This window comes from Epinephelus moara, chromosome 23 (assembly GCF_006386435.1).
Source record: "Epinephelus moara isolate mb chromosome 23, YSFRI_EMoa_1.0, whole genome shotgun sequence".
NCBI classification, from domain to species: domain Eukaryota; kingdom Metazoa; phylum Chordata; class Actinopteri; order Perciformes; family Serranidae; genus Epinephelus; species Epinephelus moara.
The window spans coordinates 3,577,421-3,595,796 of NC_065528.1; the positions used below are offsets into that span (position 1 = coordinate 3,577,421).

Below are 18,376 nucleotides of genomic sequence, written 5' to 3' on the forward strand. Positions count from 1 at the left end.
GAGATTTACGGGACTCGGTCCGTCACTCAATTATGTCCGTCGGGGAACTAGATATTTTAAATGGTTCGGCTCGCAAAAACGGAATCAAAATAAAACAAAATAAAATAAAATAATATCCTGCACCCAATAATTCGGTACAGGGTCGTGCCGAACCGAAAGTCGCGTACCGAATGGTTCAACACAAATACATGTACCGTTACGGCCCTAATTCCAACTGTCTCCAACTCTTCACTCTCCTTTTGCTCTGCCCGCGGCAAAACACAACGCACCATAACCGACAAAATTATGAGCACTCGTTTAATTTCAGCTCCGAGTGAGCCTGTGTTGCGTTCAGGCGTTGTCACGTAAATAACAAATTCCAGCACTTGAATAGGCCATAGCACAACACAGCAGCAAGCGGGCCGAACCTGAACCAAACCAGAGCAAAATTTTTGATTTGTTATCCAACTCACAGAGCAATGAACAGTAACATCTTGTATTTCGTTCATGAACTGTCTTGTGGCTGGTGGTGTGTTTTAATGTATTACATCTGTGTTCAGTGGATATTGGCTCTTTGTGTTCCTTCATTATGTTAAAAGCTTGTGTTGGAGCACAGGAGCAGCATGCTGTTATGATGTTATGTAGTTAACTTTGCTTTGACAGGGCAGTATGCAGAAAACATGAGCTGACCCAGTTTGAGCTTGAGATGGCCACCCAGGACCTCATCTCCAAGAAACAGCAGCGTGAGGAGCTGGCTACAGGGGTACACTCTACTCATGTTTTACATGTATTACTCAACTCCTTCTTTGTCTGTTATTTTTAAGTAGAGATGGCCTATTTTGTCATGTCTAACCGAGGTATGACTTGAGGAGAATTTTATGATATAATTAAGTTTTCTGTGTTGACGTCGTCCCTTAGATTGTGCGGACGTTCTCCTTTAAAGGAATGACCAACAAGCTGTTTGGCCAGGAGGCACCTGAGCAGAGGGAGGCCAGGCTAAAGCTGCTGGAGGAGCTGATCGCAGAGGGTGAAGAGACCGTCAAGGAGAAAACGATCGAGTGCGAGTGAGTCATGTACACTGCTCAAAGATATATCTAACTTTTCTGCATAGAACAATATACTAAAGTTATATAATTTGTGTACTTACATTATCCAAAACATTTTCAACTAAGAGAAATCTGTTAAAAAAAAAATTAAATATAAATTGACTTTTTATCCAGTTTAAGGCCACATTTTTACACTATTTAGATCTTCGTCTTTTGTAACTCAATCAATTATTTATTCACCACACGGAAATTATACAAGATACAACTCGTCTTCTTACATTGTTAGCTGCTGCTTTATAATTGTTCATGTTCCTGGATGGTTTCTGGTTGTGGAATGATTTAACTGTTCACACGTCCAGACTTCAACAAGACGGCCGCAGGGTCGCTTTTCCTGACCATGGCAGCACCACACTGTTTACATTTAAAAACCTCAGCCTGGCTAGCTAGCTAGCTAGAAGTTGGCAGGAGGAGAGTTTACAGACTGGTGAGTTGATTTCCTTAAGCTCACGGCAAACACAAAAAGCACCACCAAGACTTGCAAAATAGACAAGAGCCTAAATTTAGCACAAATTTAGCAGAGCTGACAGATAGACAGCTGGAAGTGTTCCGTTTCACATACATTCTGAGAATACTCTCTGAGAGCTCCTAGCCCAAACGCACTGACAGCGATAATTGACGCATGCCGACTGAGGCGCGTCAATTATCGCTCCTATAGCACACTGTAGACATTAGGCAACGCCACAGAACTAGCAGTATTTTAGGAAAAAAGCTGTTGACTATATTACAGATGCCATCAGTAACTGTAGCCTATACATGTCTACTTTAGTGCGTTATATGAAATCAGAATCAGTATTTTAGGAAAAAAAAAGTCGCAATTATAGGCAACAATTTCTGTTGGCAGTCACCTGGTTGCAGACTTTTCTTATAGCAGCCTAATGAGTGAGATAAGGAAAAGGATGGATGGAGATGAGAATGTCCTAGGGTGACCAGATGTCCCGAAAAATTCGGGACAGTCCCGAAATCCAAGCAGTTGTCCCGAATCCAGAATCCTGCCCTAATTGTCCCGAAAATTACACTAGAGCAGAGTCTGGAGTAGTTATTGCCTGATAAAACATTAAAAACTCATCATGGTGGTTGAGTCGTCCTGCAGCTCCCGCCGGCTGCACATTGGCTACAGCAGTTCCTACATGAATTAGGGGTGGTTGTACTTTCTAAATTGTGTACAGCAGTGGCGATGAAGCAGATGAAGAGAGCGCAAGCTGCAGCCGCGAGGACAGGGAAAGTGCAGGCAGCCACGAGGAGTGGCTGATTTGGAGTGATTTGTACGTTGCAGTGCAGCCTCATGTTCAAACTGTTCTACAGCACTGTTCTACAAACTGATAGGCCTGAATGTACCAGGCATCTTTTATTTTGTTAGCTTTTATTTTTTAATTGAGTTTAACACTAGGACCGCCGGGATTACAGCGCCCCTCCAAGCGCTGCAACGGTCTGCCAGACCGTCATATGTAACTTCATGGTTTATGCTGCCCGTGTGCTCAGAAGCGCACAAAAAATACATTTTTGAGTAATTACCGAGAAGTTATGATAAAATAAAAAAAATATTAAAGACTATAGAATAGGACTGACAACCTCTCCAATGTCTCATGTCAATTAATTAACACTATTTGTCGGCTTTTTATAATGCCTTTTTGCGCTGCTGCTGTGCCGTGCCTCCAGTTGAAAGTGGTGATTTGCTAAATACATTCTACAATAATAAATTAGATTAACTTTTGGTCTATGATATTGTTGGCTATATTACGCATTTTAATTAAACAAAACAACTTAAGAATGAAAGAAATAAACCCCGAAATAATTAGTGGAAACTTTTTTTTTTATTGATACTCCTACTCTCCTTGCCTTGCCTTGCCTTGCCTCTCTGACATACTACACACACACACACACACACACACACACACACACACGATTGAATGAATAAATGAACATTGGAAGCGATTCAGCCGCAGTCCCACCGGCTGGCGCGGTCACTGTTGAGATTACATTCGTTTTTTATTATTAACAAAATGTTTTTTTATTGACCGTATGAATGGTTTTGTTTTCAAATAAATATTTGGAAACGAAAATGTATGCTTTGGTGTACTTTTACAGAGTTTTGGAATATGTATAGCCTACCTGTATGTATCAAAATGTATAAATTTCAGCAGCGGTCTGAGTGGTTTTTGTGCCTAAACCTAACCAGACCTTAACCACAGGGCATCATGATGATTTCGGAACGGACTTCGGAACATTGAGTTTAATATGGTCGGAACAATGGGATGTCGAACCAATGGGCTGTCGAACCAATGGGCAGTTCCCAAATGTCGGCAGTGTGGCAATCCGCCTGTCACCACACTTGCATTTGCGACTAAAAATAGTTTTGAGCGAGCAAAATAGGCTTAAATCATTCAGCACGCTGTGCGAGCAGCCTACAGATTTCAACCAGCTGCAGAAACGAAAGGCGAATCCCACCGACTGTGGGTTGAACGGGGGTCACAGACACAGACAGTAATGTATTCCTGTCAAATACGGTGGCCATCGGCTTACCAGCGACGGATAAGTCGGCTCCAATAATATCCTCTTCTTGGCGTGTGGACTGCCCAGAAGTACCTGAACAGCCGANTACAGTGGGATCCAATTTTGGTACCGTGACAACACTAATCTGGAGGGGGTTCATCTGCAAAAACTAATGAAAAACTAAACAACGATATTCGGTATTCGGTACTCGGTATTCGGCCAAGCGTTTAATATTATTCGGCTTCGGCTTCGGCTTCGGCTTCGGCCACAAATTTTCATTTCGGTGCATCCCTAGTTTAGCAAGGAGTGTCAGCTTGGAAGTGATTTGGCAAAGTTCTCACAGCAACTCTGAGCAAGGAAGGGACAGAAACTTTTATCATAGTGAGGAGGTGTGGTTGACCCCATTGCTAGGTATGACACGTTCTTTTACAGGTGTGATTGGCTGTCACAGACATGCCCTGCCTGCAAGGTGTGAACACCCAGTGGAAATTAAATGAACTGCTAAATGTGAAAGTGTTTTCATTGTTAATGTGATCACTCTGCTGGTGGAAGGTTGAGACAGACCCAAGTCATCACTGCTGCACTGTTGCATTTTTCCAGTTTTCCAAATATCTTAGTGTTGTGATCAATTTATTTCAAGGTTAGGTGGGCAATGTGTGCGTATCTTGAAATAGCATCAACCATACATATTTTTTCTGCACAGTCTAATCTATAGCATTTCATTTACGCGCTTTCATCCAGAAAGAGAATATTTCTCGGACCTCTTTGTCTTTCTGCCATTTTCTCCTCTGCTTAAAGAATCTTTTAAGCCTCTGTAAAGTCCTCTTCCCTACTCCTTACAGTTTTTCACCATAGGAGCTCTCTTAAGGTCTAAGATGCTCTGTGAATAACTTTTATCTTGACAAAGACCTAGTCTTAACTCTAAGGGGAAATTCTAAGAAAATGTCACATTTCTAAGGTGTTTTCTTAGAATTCCGTCACTAGGAGCAACTCTTTATATTAGGAAGCTTTGTGAATTTTTATTTTTTTTATTTTTATTTGACCTTTATTTATCCAGGTTTGCCTCATTGAGATTAAGAATCGCTTTTTCAAGAGGGACCTGGCCAAGAAGGCAGCAGCGTTAAAGACACACATTAAATCATTACATAATATCAATACGGCACCTCAACATTAAAAACTGAAGGAACCCAACCAGGAGAAGTTTCAGCTGGTTGCAATCTGCAGTCCTCACCACTAGATGCCACTAAATCCCCATAACTCTTACACACTGCTCCTTTAAGGAACCCTAGCTAGGAGTAGTCTCTCCACCAGACAATCAGAGATCTCCGCCTTCTGATAGTCTGGGGACACTCCTTTCTAAAGTGTGTTTAACACACCGGAGAAAACCGCCAGCAACAAAGCAACGCCTCTTGCATTTTTGAAAAGGACACGCCCTCCTGGAAATGTGCACTCCCCCTTTTCTCGTCCGCAAGGAAACAAACACACAGAGAGCTTGAAAATGGATGCTGAGAGATTTAACTCCGTTTTATCAAATGTGTGCTCAGTCCACAAGATTGTGGAAATGAAGGACTTACAGCGACTTTGTTTAAAACTTTTAATGCAGTCGGACTATGTTTACGAGCACAAGAGTTCAGCGAGCCACCAAAGGACCGCCCTGCGGATTTACTATTGGTTCTGCAACATAGGGAGTTTTTTTAAACTCTGAAATTGTATCCGCCCATTTAAACACAAAATCAGGGAGAAAGACATCAGTCTTTAGTTAAGCAAAGCGTCTAAAGACTGACTTGTGAGTCTAAGCTAGGAGAAACTGACTGCAATGATGTAATTGTTTTGTCTTCAGTTATTTTGTGGCAGAAAAATTATATTTTGTATATTTAATGCTTGCATATTGTGTGTGAAAGCAGCCTTAAACGTTTCTGACCTATAAGCAGAAAATCACACATCCTGTCGATGTCATGATTTTAAGATAATACATTGACCAATATCCTGTGTGCTTTATTTGATGTGTTTCGCTGCAGAGAGCATGTTGAAAGGGCGTGGGTGGATATGCAGCGCTTTAAGGAGCAGAAAGACAAAGATCTGCGGGAAGCACTCATCAACTATGCTGTCATGCAAATCAGCATGTGTAAAAAGGTACAGAACAACACATCAGCTATCTGAAGGTTACAGGACAACTGAAGAGGTCATGTTCATAATAAGCGTTTTTTTTTCTTCTCTCTTCCTGTAGGGAATACAAATGTGGAGCAATGCCAAAGAATGTTTCCTCAAGATGTAAAGTTGAAGCCATATTTAAAGGATTTCCATTCTCAGTGATGCTCAGTTGTGGATGCTGAGAAACGATGCCCAGTGTCTTCTGGATAGAGTAACAGTAAAGCAACAACATTGCGTATAAAGATAATGTAGTTTGAAGTATTTACACAAAATGCATTCATATGCAGTTAACTTTCGATTTTAACTTTTTTTACGTTCTTTGTTAACTTTTTGTGGAATGAAAAGGCTTAGGAAGGTGGTGATTCACACAAAGCACATGACGGGGACACTGGAGACCAGGGTTCACAGGGTTAACTTTCTCAAGATTTAGATAAGACCATGTTCTCTCTCCCTAAAGAAGCACTTTTGTTGAAGTCAAGTAACTACTCGTGAGATTAGTGAAGTGACTTTGACATTTGGGGAATGTGCTGTTTGAAAGACATGGGGTTTTATGCCTCTGTGCCAGCAACAGCTGTGACCGATGGCATTATGTTTTCAGGTTGTCTGTCCCATTCTGGTGAATGCAATATCTCAAGAATTCTTTGAGGTAATTTCTTCAAATTTGGCACAAACATTCTCTTGACGACTCAGCGATGAACTAATTAGAATTTGGTGGTCAAAGGTCAAGGTAACTGTGACCTCATCTGACCCATTCTTGTGAATGTGATATTTCAAGAATGCCTGAAGGGAAAATTTTCAAATTTTGCACAAACATCCACTTAGACTCAGAAATGAACTGGTTAGAATTTGGGTGTCATGGTCACTGTGACCTTGCATCCGTCTCATTCTCGTGAGCATGATATCTCAAGAACACCTTGAGGGAGTTTTCTCAAATTTCGCACAAACATCCAATTGGGCTCATTAATGAACTGATTAGAATCAATTGTTATCTAGGGTTGGGTACTGATCTCTGTACTTTTAAGGATATCAACTGAATAATGTTGGTACTACAGAGTACTGAGCCACTTGAAATCTAATGGTGTGAAATTTCGGTACCTGAAAGCACATCTGGGTGAGAATGCGGGGTTTAGACAAGAGGAGGAACGTGTTGTGAAGCACCCTGAAGCCTGGAAGCCAGCCACAGAGCTCCATGGAACCACAGAGTTCAAATTCAGACAGGAGGTAGAAGCATCCCTGAGCACAGAGCTCCACAGCTGTTCCGTCGGCTTCCCAGCAAACTAAGGGGCTGTACACATGCCGTGTTTTTTGCGCCCTCAGATTCATTGTTTTTAGTGTAGAGGTGCGGCAGGTGCACTCAAACGCCAGAGCTACGGCAATGCAGCAGGTATGTGTTCCCAAGCCCGTGTTTTTCAGGGTGCGACCGCTACACCCTGAGATAAACTGAGTTCAACTTTTGGAACGCAGCAGCGTGCACGGTATGTCATGTGATGATGACCAACCAATCACAGCTGACAGATGTCTTTCCCTTCATCCATAAATATCAGTCTGTGATAACTGGGAGAAGAAGTTAATCATTTTAGTGCAGAGCTGTCAGAGCTTTAGACAGACAACAGGCCTACACAAACAGTGCCTGGAAGAAGATCAGCTCTGCACTCAGGATTTCAGGCAAATAGGCTGATGCGGTGCTTGCTGTGGTTGTTTAGCAACCTTAGACGCAACCTGCTGCTATGCTCTTAAAAGCTGGCACAGAAAAGGCACAAGAGAAGCACCCGACCCCGTGTTTTCCAGGCGATTAAAGGTGCGACATGCATACGGCCCCAAGCTGTTGCTATAGCGCCAATCTGCTGTGATAGTTTCAGCGTCTGGTCTTTTTTGCTTTCTACCATATTTTAACAATAAATTATATTACTAATTATAACTTTTAGACGAGCACACACACACACATAAGCAGACAGACAGCACATTAGTTCTGTGTGGGATTAGAAAAGAGCAGAGGAGCAGGATTTATTTTACGTCTATTACATCAGTCCTGCTGCTTGTTCAAATGGTAAAGTGCTGAAAAAGGTACTGCTGGGCACCTCGTTCGAGTTCTCTGAACTGGTACTGGTATCAGTTTAAATGTGACCGGTACCCAACGCTTTTGGTAACCATGGTAACATGTCTATGCTTTAGGGATTGTCCCTGACACTTCAGAAATTTAAAAGCAGTGAAAACAGTGGAACAGTAGCGAACACACACAATCTTCCCTCATGATATTACAGCACAGCATGCCTCTCTACCTGTTTGTCATGTTTCATGATACATGCTCATAAATCCAGAGAACATAAATCAACCATCAGGTTCAGTGAAGAGTAACATGACCTGGTGTCAGTCACTAGAATTTGATTTGATCCATGTGGGTCTATGTGGAGCTGATTTCAGTTGCCAAAGCTGTCAGACTTGCAGTCCAGATGACTTCATGTTCACTTGTCTTGGTTCACTTGTGATAAGTGAGAAGTGTTAAGAACAAGAACATGAAGAAGAACATTGCAGCAGAATTAAAAGGCAGCAACATGTCATATTTGCCCTCGGCTTTCCCTCGGCCTGAACCAAATAAAAGGAACTACAGGTGTGAAAATGACTTGAGCTGCTTAAACATGACTATAAAGACATTGAAAGTACGCTGTAGTGCTCAGTAACATTCAGGAGAGGATACTGTGGCGAAAACACAAAAATATGTATAATAAATATCATCTATATGACATTACATTTCCCTCTGCGGTGAGGTAATTGCTTCCAGTCATGCTTTAAATGAATCAGTCAAAGTGAAGAAGCTACAAGATGTTGATTTCATGTGCTGATGTGCAGGACAGTGTATTATACTAATGTACAGGAAGCTGCACATAAGATTCATGAAAATCAGTCTGAGATGATTTTATTTAATTGAATTTAACCTTCATACTGTATATTGCCTGAAATGTTTTCTCTTATATGTTTAAAGGGATAGTTTAGATTTTTTGAAGTGGGGTTGTATTAAGTTCTTAACCACAGATAGTGTATAACATACAGTAAATGTCAGTCAGCATGCCCCCAGTTTGCAAAAGCAGGCTGGAGTCTGACACGGAAGCTGAGCAATCTACTGCTGTGGATGAGGTCAGTAACAAAACAAATTTTAGCCACCTAAAAAAAAAAATCAATATCAGTTTAAAAGTGTGATATATTAAAAGTATTATAGTGCTTTACCTTGCTCTCAGACTGATTACCAATAGGATAATGAGGCTGTTGCAGTAATTTAACATTGCTGAAGAAAGGAGCTGCTGCTCTACCACTGCCTCGATCAGTTAGTTTGTGTTATTGTGTGACTATGGCATAGTTTGTTAAAACACATTTTGTGCTGACCCCGTCCACAGCAGGAGATTGCTTAGCTTCCATGTCAGACTTCTTCCACTTCTCCAAACTTGGAGCATGCTAACCAACATCTGCTGTATGTCATATACTGGCTATGGATAAGTATCCCTTACAACCCCACTTCAAAAAATCTGAACTGACCCATTAAATAACAGTTTATTTCCTGTATTGGAGGCTTGCCAGCAATAAGCTTTTTGTGTGTATTTGTGAAGTTTTCATAAGTCCATTTATCTTAACCTATTTGTATTTCAGATTTTAATCCTCAATTTGGATGTAGCTGTTTGTTTTATTTATTTGAATAAAACGAGTCCATGCCACTGATGGGATTTGTATTTTTAGTCTTTCTTGTGTGTTTTAAATATGCAACATTAACTAAGAGAGTGGTTTCCAACCTTTTTCTCAAGGGATCCTTTTTCTGTCATTGAGTAAACTCACGAACCCTGAATTAGTGACATAATTCATGCATTTAATGCATAACAATAACAGAACAACTGATTTTTTTTTTTTTTTTTTCCCTGAACAGAACAACCGATAAACTGTACAATTAACCTAAATAGTGAACGCAGTAACTGCAGGAAGTTTGTGTAAAGTGATTTGGATACATTTTGAGCAAATTATTTTCTGTGAATATTTTATCAGACATGAGTTTTCCTGATTTATTTAACTCTCTGTAATATCCATCCATCCATCCATCCATCCATCCATCCATCCATCCATCCATTTTCGTAACGGCTTATCCTGTTGAGGGTCGCAGGGGGCTGTAGCCTATCCCAGCTGACATTGGGCGAGAGGCAGGCTACATCCTGGACAGGTCGCCAGACTATCGCACGGCTTACACCTAGACACAGACCATTCACACTCACATTCACACCTACGGCCAATTTAGAGCCACCAATTAACCTGCATGTCTTTGGACTTTGGACCGCACAGAAGAGCTCCCTCCTGGGATCGAACCAGAAACCCTCTTGCTGTGAGGTGGCAGTGCTAACCTCCACAACACCGTGCCGCCCTCTCTGTAATATGTATTTTTCAAATTAATTTTAACAATCACATATTCTTTCAGTGCTTCTTTTCTTTTTTCTTGCTTTGTTTTTTTTTCTAAGCAAATTCAGTGTTTTTTTCCCCCTGTCCTTGACACTTAACAGACCAGCCACCTGCCACAGGTGTGATGGCAGGACAGAGCAAAAAACACAAACAAAAGCATGCTAGTTCCTTGCATTTTTATTTATTTATCTTATTTTTGTCTTCTTTCTTTCTTTCTTTCTTTCCATTTATCTTCTTATATCTTCCTTGGTCTCTTCATTTTGCTCTCTAATCTCTAATCTTCTACAGAGAACACACACACACACACACACACACACAAACACTACTTACATAATTTTGATTTTCATAATGTATGTATTTATACTTTTTTTTCTTTTTCTGTTTTTTCCTTTTGTGTTATTTTTTTGTATCACGCTCCCCCGCCTGGCTTGTGCTTTGTTATTTTGTTGTTTAGGTTGATCACTTGTATCCCACTATTTATTAAACATGTGTTTTGCAATGTTGGTTCTCATGTTGCACACTTGTTTAAAAAAAGGCATGACCCAAAGGACCTTCAAGCACCTAATTTAGAAAATAATGATATCAAATTTGAAGTGTTAATGGTGGATTTTTTAATTTTTTATTTTTTTTTTTTAAAAGGAAATGATGTACAATATCTTGATTATTATGGCTAAACAGTTTATACACAGATGTAAATATGTTAATGCCTCACCACTTTTCCTTGTCTTCATGACATGGAAAGTAAGTTAGTCTTTCACATTTACAAAAATATTCCAAGATTATTTTCTGATTAGACCTCTGACCATTTCGTTTATTCTCTAATTTTTATTTTTTTATTTCTAATTTATTTATTTTTGTTTATTTTTCCATGGGAGTTCTATGGTCTGTAATGTGTATTGTTTGTACTTTTTTGTCAACTTGATGTTGTAGCCTAATGGTCTGAATTTGTTCCTGGAAATTAAAAAAAAAATACAAATAAATAAATAAATAATAAAAACTAAATTTAAAATAGACATGCCCCGCCATATTCTTCCTTACTCTGCCTCTGATTGGCTTACCGTAACATTTAACGTGACTAACCAATCTCACGTCTCTTGCCTGAAGTACTGGCAAATCAGAGGGAAATTAGGGCGGGTCATGCCGTTGTCATCCCAAGGCTATTCAAGAGAAGGCTGAGACACGGGGTCAAACATGGGGGGATTGCACATGCGCAATGTAACTTGAGATGCGATTCTGGAGGGTGACAGCAAAGAGCATGGATACCAAGAGGCGAAGCTCAATAGAACGCCCCATAGCAACAGACTCGCCCATGGTTTCGGCCTACCGCCGCCATTTTGGACTGTCAGCAGACTTTAGCAGACCCGCTTGCATACAAAAACACACAGACAAACTGAAGTATATCGCTATTAATTATGCTTACAATGCTACTCACCTCATGATAGCTTGGTCACAGCAGCGGATGTTTTTGTAAAGCAAAATATGGACTTCAAAAAAAACAAAACGAAGAAAAACAGCCGAGACGGCATCTCTACATATTACATCCACTTATGAGAAGATTAAAAATTCAAAATCACCAAATTAGCCAATCTACCAAAAAATAAAATCAATATTTTAACTAGAAACACATTAATGGCGACATCACACAGTCAGGAATAAAGATTTATTTACAGTTTGTACAGTAAGGGGACAGTAATAATAATAATAATATATAGGTTATTTTAATATGATATATTTTAATGCTAAAGCAGTAATCAGTTCTGATATAAATGGTCCAAGAGGCCATATATATATATATATATGTATATATATGTGTGTGTGTGTGNGGCAAAAAATTCAACGGAGCTTCGCCTCTTGGTATCCATGCTGTTTGTCCCAGGAAAGGGAAATTTGCTTCCGGGTCTGCTCAATCTACCTCCACGTGAGTAATATCTAACCGGAGTCATGTCATCAAACTCTGTAAATCTGAATGGAGACGAGGATGAGGAGTTCCGATTGTTTGTGGCCCTCCACGCCGCAGCCCTGCAGTCCTCAGGAATTCCCCCAATCTACTGGAAGAGCCTCCATCACAAAATCACTAATGAGGTCTGTCTGCTGCTCACTAACATACAGCCAACACAGCACCGTGTCACTCCTTCAGGTGTGATAGAGTGGAATGCTGCTTATGTTTCAGTAACTGCAGTCCCGATATGGAATAAGTACATGCTCGTCAGAAAGATTTCCGTTGTCAGACATTTTTCTCCTGGTCTTTTTAACTTTATATGGGTAGTCAGTGTTCATAGATATCTATGGTCAGAACTGCTGGACGCCGCCTTTTGAGGTGAAAATGGGCTATTAGCAGATTAAAACAAATTATAAGGCCTTTATCTGAGATAAGGAAAACCTTAACTTATGTTTCGACTCGATACCCAGCTAAAATCTGCCAATATAGCATGTTAACTCGGTCTGTCGTAAGGGAGGGGTGTTTTTCCAAACTCGCTTTAAAAACTGATATTTCCAGTTTTCCTTCATTGTTTGCAAACACACATAACCAATATGGCGTGGCTAAAACTTGAAACAAATGTAGGCCTATATGTCCCCGGGGTAAATTCGGCATGTAATTTAGGAAATTTTGTTTGTAGCTCGTTGTCTATCTTACTACAATTGAAAATATGCGTGTTTTGTGTTTTAACAACGTTTCGCTGAAGAGTTATTGATCCCGGAAGTTCGAATCTGCCAATATCTTTCCAACTTTACCTAACCAACTAACACTATAACAAACGCATTAAAGAAGCTGTGTTAAAGCTCAGAAGCAAGCAAACTTTAAATTGACAAATTCTCTCAAATGGAGTCTGGTGGTTACATTTCAAAATAGGCTCATCATACTGTTTGTGTATGTCACAGATTTATGATGCTGGGGAAGTCTTCGGAATCATGCAGTTCCAACAAGGACAAGATGACGAGGAGGAGCAAAATGGAGAGAATGAGGAGAAGAAGAGGGGCAACCCTGGAGCAGTGATCAGGTGTAAAGTGGTTGTGACCCGGGACAGTGGGCTGTCAGCCTCAGAGCCGACCAGGTGAGGGCGCCACATGCCTGAAAATCCCCCCTCACTCAAGGATTTAACAGTATTTATTTTATGGAAACTCTACATTTTGTTTATTATTAATTCAATCAAAAACACATAATGAAATAAACTATATGAATAAATTCAATAAAATATATAAATGAACAATTTTCTATGAGTCTGTGGTGGCCAGTGCTATCCTCTATGCTGTTGTGTGCTGGGGCAGCAGGCTGAGGGTGGCGGACACCAACAGACTCAACAAACTGATCCGCAAGGCCAGTGACGTTGTGGGAACGGAGTGTGACTCTCTGATGGTGGTGTCAGAGAGGAGGATGCTGTCTAAGCTACGAACTATCTTGGACAATGTCTCACACCCACTCCACCGTGTGCTGGTCAGGCACAAGAGTACTTTCATTCACTGTCAACATGTGCAATAATTTAACTTGTGCAATAACCCCATTTTACCTTGACTGTATATATTCTGTGTATTATCTATTTAGGTTACCATATATATTGTGTAAATAATCTTGTTTAAGTTACATATATATATATAATCCTGTTTATTTGAACTATATATTTGTAAATAATCTTGTTAAATTTCTTATATTTTCACGTATCTTTCCTCTCTTGCAAGGAGCACCTGTAATGCAAATAATTTCCCCTCAGGGATCAATAAAGTATTTCTGATTCTGATTCTGAATTTGGGAAGTAGTTGAAGAAATTATTAAAACTTAAGGAGTCACTATTACAAGAGGTGATTTCATTATACACAATAACTGAATAGTATTAATAACAATAGTATTAATAGTGTAATAATGTACACTTTGGAGCTCCATAATTAAGAGTCTTACAATAAGGTCTTAATTAAAAACAACATAAACAATAAACTGATTGAGTGAAATTTTAGAATGAGTTTTTAAACTCCTGTCCATTTTCCTGCTGTCCTGCCTGCAGTGTCTTCCTGGTGGATCATGCCTGGACGTACCGCGTGGATCACACCCGTCAGCAGCTGGAGCAGGTCCCCGGCCTGCTGCCCAGAATGGCCGCCCTCATGGGGATAGACTTTCACGGTGAGGCCCCTGACCCGGACACGGTGGAGCTGGTGATGGAGCGCATGTGGAAATACAGCCAGACTTATAAACTCTCCCAGGGGGTATGTTAGAAAACATGATCCAGCCTTTCATACTTGCTTACAATATCACACTACTTCTGTTTATTATAGCCGCTGTCACACATGGAATCTGCAACATTGCTGCTTTCAGTCATCTTGGAAGGGGTTAAGTTACATTGTGTATTTGCACGTAATTTCTTTATTTATAAATGTTACAAAAAGGATTTTGTGTCATATTTGCTGAAAGTGTCACATTATCGGGGCAGTAGTACGTGAGACAGATAATCTGTGAAAACATAATCTTCCTCTGCCTCCTCCTGCTGGTCCTGATGGCATTTGCTAGAATCCACAGTCCACCAATCAGAGCTGAGGAGACTCTAAGGGGCTGTGCACATGCTGCATCTTTAATCGCCTGGAAAATGCGAGGCCTCGCGCCAGGTTTTACTCTCGTGCCTGTTCCGTGTCAGCTTTCAAGAGTTTTTGTTGGATTTCTCCAACCCTACACCTACGCTATAAATATCTTCTTTGACCCTGACCATATATGTTTTTGACCCTGGGCCCCTTACTGGTCATCTGTTCCAAATTTTGACCCTGGGCCCCTTACTGGTCATCTGTTCCAAACCTTCAGAGCAAATGATAATACACTACAGCTGATTAGCTGTAACATGAGAACGTTTGTAGAGACCGACAAGCAAAAATGAACTGTCTCATCTTTTTGCTATTGTATTGCCAGAAATACAACTGTAGCAAGTATCCCACTATCACTATCCTCATAAATAAGATGTTACGAAGTTTATCAATGTACAAAAAAAGCTAGAAAAGCAGGAAGTTAGAGCGGAATACAGAGAGATAATACGTCGTCTTGTCTAGTTGCATTCGTGGAAACTGGCAGGTTTCAGAACATTGCAGATTGAAAAGTTGCAAGTACTTGCAACTTTTAACTCAACTTGTCATGATTCTTTGGTCTTATACAGAGTATGAGACTGATGTTTTGTGCACAGAGTTTACAGCTATTGCTGATTTTCAACTCTTGTCCCAAGTTGGGCTTTTGCATATAGGCCTACAATGTTATTAAAACTGTACAGTTTTAAATATTATAAAACCACAATACACTATAAACAAGGAAAGCACAATGAAGTACATTTTCCACAATCCACATACTACAATACACATACCACCATACATACTCACAATACATCTGCTACAATAGACATACTACTATACACATACCACATCAATACACTTATGTTATTACCTCTTAGTTTGAGTGTGATTTATTTGAGTATAGGTCCAGCTCTGTGTTGTAAAGGATTCTTTTAAAATGAGAAACACATTGAAATATAGGGACCACTGAGGTTTGTTGAGTTCTTGCTTTTATTCATGGAAGTGAAGAATGAGCAGAAGTACATGTTTTCCACATCACAGATGCAAACACAAGTGCGGACATAGCCGCTGTCTCAGTCAACTCTCTGTCCTCCATTTTACCCCTCCTGTTGTGTTTTATGATGCAGTCTCCAGAAGAACAGGTTCCGGTGTGGTACATCATGGATGAGTTTGGCAGCCAGGTGCAGCACTCTGACCAGCCCAGCTGTGGCATGTCTCCCTTCCTCTACGTTCAGGGAGGGCTGGCCTACTCTGTGCTCTGGCCTCTGCAGGACCTGCATGAAGGAGGTGAAAGCAGACGCACATCCACACACAGCACACAGATAGAGGAAGGAAGAATCTTAAAAGCAGGGTCAACTCCTGGTCTGGTCTATGTCAATCTGTGCCAAGCTGAACTCTTTTAAGATGTTAATCGATATTCAGAACATGGAGTGGTCTCAAGTGACAACATAGAGGGGTCTCAAGTGACTTTTTTTACCCCTCTTCAACGGGGATGGCTGAAAGGAGCGTTTATCAAGATGGGAGTGAGACCGGGGGCAGGGTCGTAAATATTTGACCCTGGAGGAGTTCAGAAGGGGTGTTCCTCCTACACTAGAGCAACTAACACATAGCATCCTGTTCACAGTCTTATATAGTAGAGGCGTATGACTGCCTCATGTGTATTACTGAGCCTCCCCATCATGTCTTATGTGGACAATGCCCTCGGTTGAGTTGGGGTGACCAGACGTCCTGGAAAGTTTGTGACAGTCTTGAATTAAGAGCAGTTGTCTTAAAACCCTGTCATTAAATTATCAATTAGTCCACATGAATTAATAGAGCAATAGTTTTTGCTACCCTCATTCTGACCAACTCTTTTATGTAAACTATAATTACTGCTTTTGATGATTAAAAATGTCCTGTTAGTTTACGTAAAATATATAAAAGTATTATCCATGTGTTTCCCTTTGTCTGTTGCTCTGATTAGGCTATCATAGATGACCGATGTTCAGCATGTCCACATGGCAATAATCTAATTATCTCCACAGATGAAGTAACCCGTGATTATACGTATGGAGAGACAGACCCCCTGCTGAGGCGATGCCGGCTGTTACCGTGGATACCTGCTGAACTAGAAGGGGTCAGTAGTGTTACCACTGAGCCTCCAGACTCATACTATGAGGTGAGGACCGTTTTTTTTATTTATGAAACGCAACACAAATGTTTCAACTGTTCGACTGACAGGTTTGAAGGTCAAGATCAAGGTTGTGGTGGAGGGTCTGGGGCTCCTCCCCCAGCAAATTCTGAGTGTTAAACACTTCATTTCCTGTATTCTGGTGAAGTTTTATGCACCAGTTTAGACTTAAGATACTGCTCACAGTCCTACCACCTGCAGAAGCTTTTGGACGACGAGGGGTGTGATGGACAGCTTTGTGGGTCATGTGGACGTCACAAAGACAACACTGGTAGTGGACTTTAGGAGGAAGAGGACCCGTCTGAACCCAGTCAGCATCAAGGCAACTTGAAGTGGACATTGTGGATGATTACAAGTATCTGGGCGTTCACTAAAACACTGATGCTGTGTATAAGGGAGGCCAGAGCTGCCTGTATTTTCTCAGGAGGCTCAGATCTTTCAGGAAATGTTGCAGATGTTTTATCAGTGGTAGCAGAATCATCTTCTATGCTGTAGTGTTCTAAGGCAGGAGGATGAGGGCAACTGATGCTAAGAGACTCAATAAGCTCATCAGAAAAGCTGGTTCTGTCCTGGGAGTGGAACTGGAGTCTTCAGTTGAGGTGTCAGAGAGGGGGATGCTGAGAAAACGTCTCAGTATTGTGGACAATGCCTCTATTGCACTGTTGCTCAAGATTTTCCAGCGTGCCCTGCACAGGAGTAGGGAAGCTTTCTACTTCAATGCATGTTAAAACAATTGCCAGAGGCACGCGCCCAAGCACCAGAACGTTCTCGTCCATAGTAAACACTGAAAAGCTGCATGCAAGTCTCATCTTTAGCAGGGAAAGCCTCGTTGAAAAAGCTTCATCATGGTGGTGGTAAAAGCAAGTTGAATGATTAAATAGTGAAAATGTGCATGTAGGACGAAACTGCTGTTGAAAAGCAAACACACAAGCACCCCCAAGAACACTGCAAGGCCTCCTTTTCACATACATTGCTTCCAGCGTCCCCCATCATTCTCTTACAGGCTCTTGGGGGAAGTTACCACCCCCACTGAGAAATACTATCTTAAAGGGAAATTTCGGATTATTTCAACCCATCTCCTATCGTCCTAAATTTGTTTCAAGTGACTAGTGACATAGAAATAATAGTTAGCATGTTAGCCGTTAGCCTAGATGCAGCCTTAGCGTCAGACCTGTTAAAACGTAAGTGAACGGGCATCCCTTCAAGTGCAAAGTTAGTCCACTAAACAAGCTTTTTTTCCACAAAGACCGCCTCATATCGTTGGGATAAATGTCAGAGAACATATAGAAAATGACATGTAAATGTGATGTCTTACCTTACCGGTGTGCTGCCATGTTTGTTTACAATTTAGCTCTGCTTTCCAAAGCGCGGCCGAAATATATCTCGCCAGCTCTAGATAAAGCCCAGCTGGATACTAACGTTACTCCAGGTGGAGGTGTCTCGTCCTCGGTCACATCCAGACCTTGAAAATAAGGCTGCAACCGCTCCCATTCCTTGCAACAGAGGCATTCCT

At 40.9% G+C, this 18,376-nt stretch overlaps 3 protein-coding genes across 3 annotated transcripts in view; all 3 read left to right on the plus strand.

The window, feature by feature from the left end:
* Positions 1–9,434, plus strand: part of LOC126384791 (sorting nexin-4-like) — a 21,812-nt gene extending 12,378 nt beyond the window's left edge. The window contains exons 11-14 of the mRNA XM_050036086.1: positions 643–742; positions 898–1,043; positions 5,594–5,708; positions 5,803–9,434. Of these exons, the coding sequence (XP_049892043.1) occupies positions 643–742; positions 898–1,043; positions 5,594–5,708; positions 5,803–5,850 (409 nt within the window). The 3' untranslated portion in view covers positions 5,851–9,434. The remainder of the gene's footprint in view (positions 1–642; positions 743–897; positions 1,044–5,593; positions 5,709–5,802) is intronic.
* scube1 (signal peptide, CUB domain, EGF-like 1) overlaps positions 1–18,376 on the plus strand; it is a 647,001-nt gene that overhangs the window by 578,824 nt on the left and 49,801 nt on the right. The gene's annotated exons all lie outside the window — the stretch shown is intronic.
* Positions 12,015–18,376, plus strand: part of ttll12 (tubulin tyrosine ligase-like family, member 12) — a 78,506-nt gene continuing 72,144 nt past the window's right edge. Inside the window, exons 1-5 of the mRNA XM_050036069.1 lie at positions 12,015–12,239; positions 13,038–13,210; positions 14,153–14,351; positions 15,821–15,980; positions 16,718–16,851. Coding sequence (XP_049892026.1) covers positions 12,099–12,239; positions 13,038–13,210; positions 14,153–14,351; positions 15,821–15,980; positions 16,718–16,851 — 807 coding nt within the window. The 5' untranslated portion in view covers positions 12,015–12,098. The remainder of the gene's footprint in view (positions 12,240–13,037; positions 13,211–14,152; positions 14,352–15,820; positions 15,981–16,717; positions 16,852–18,376) is intronic.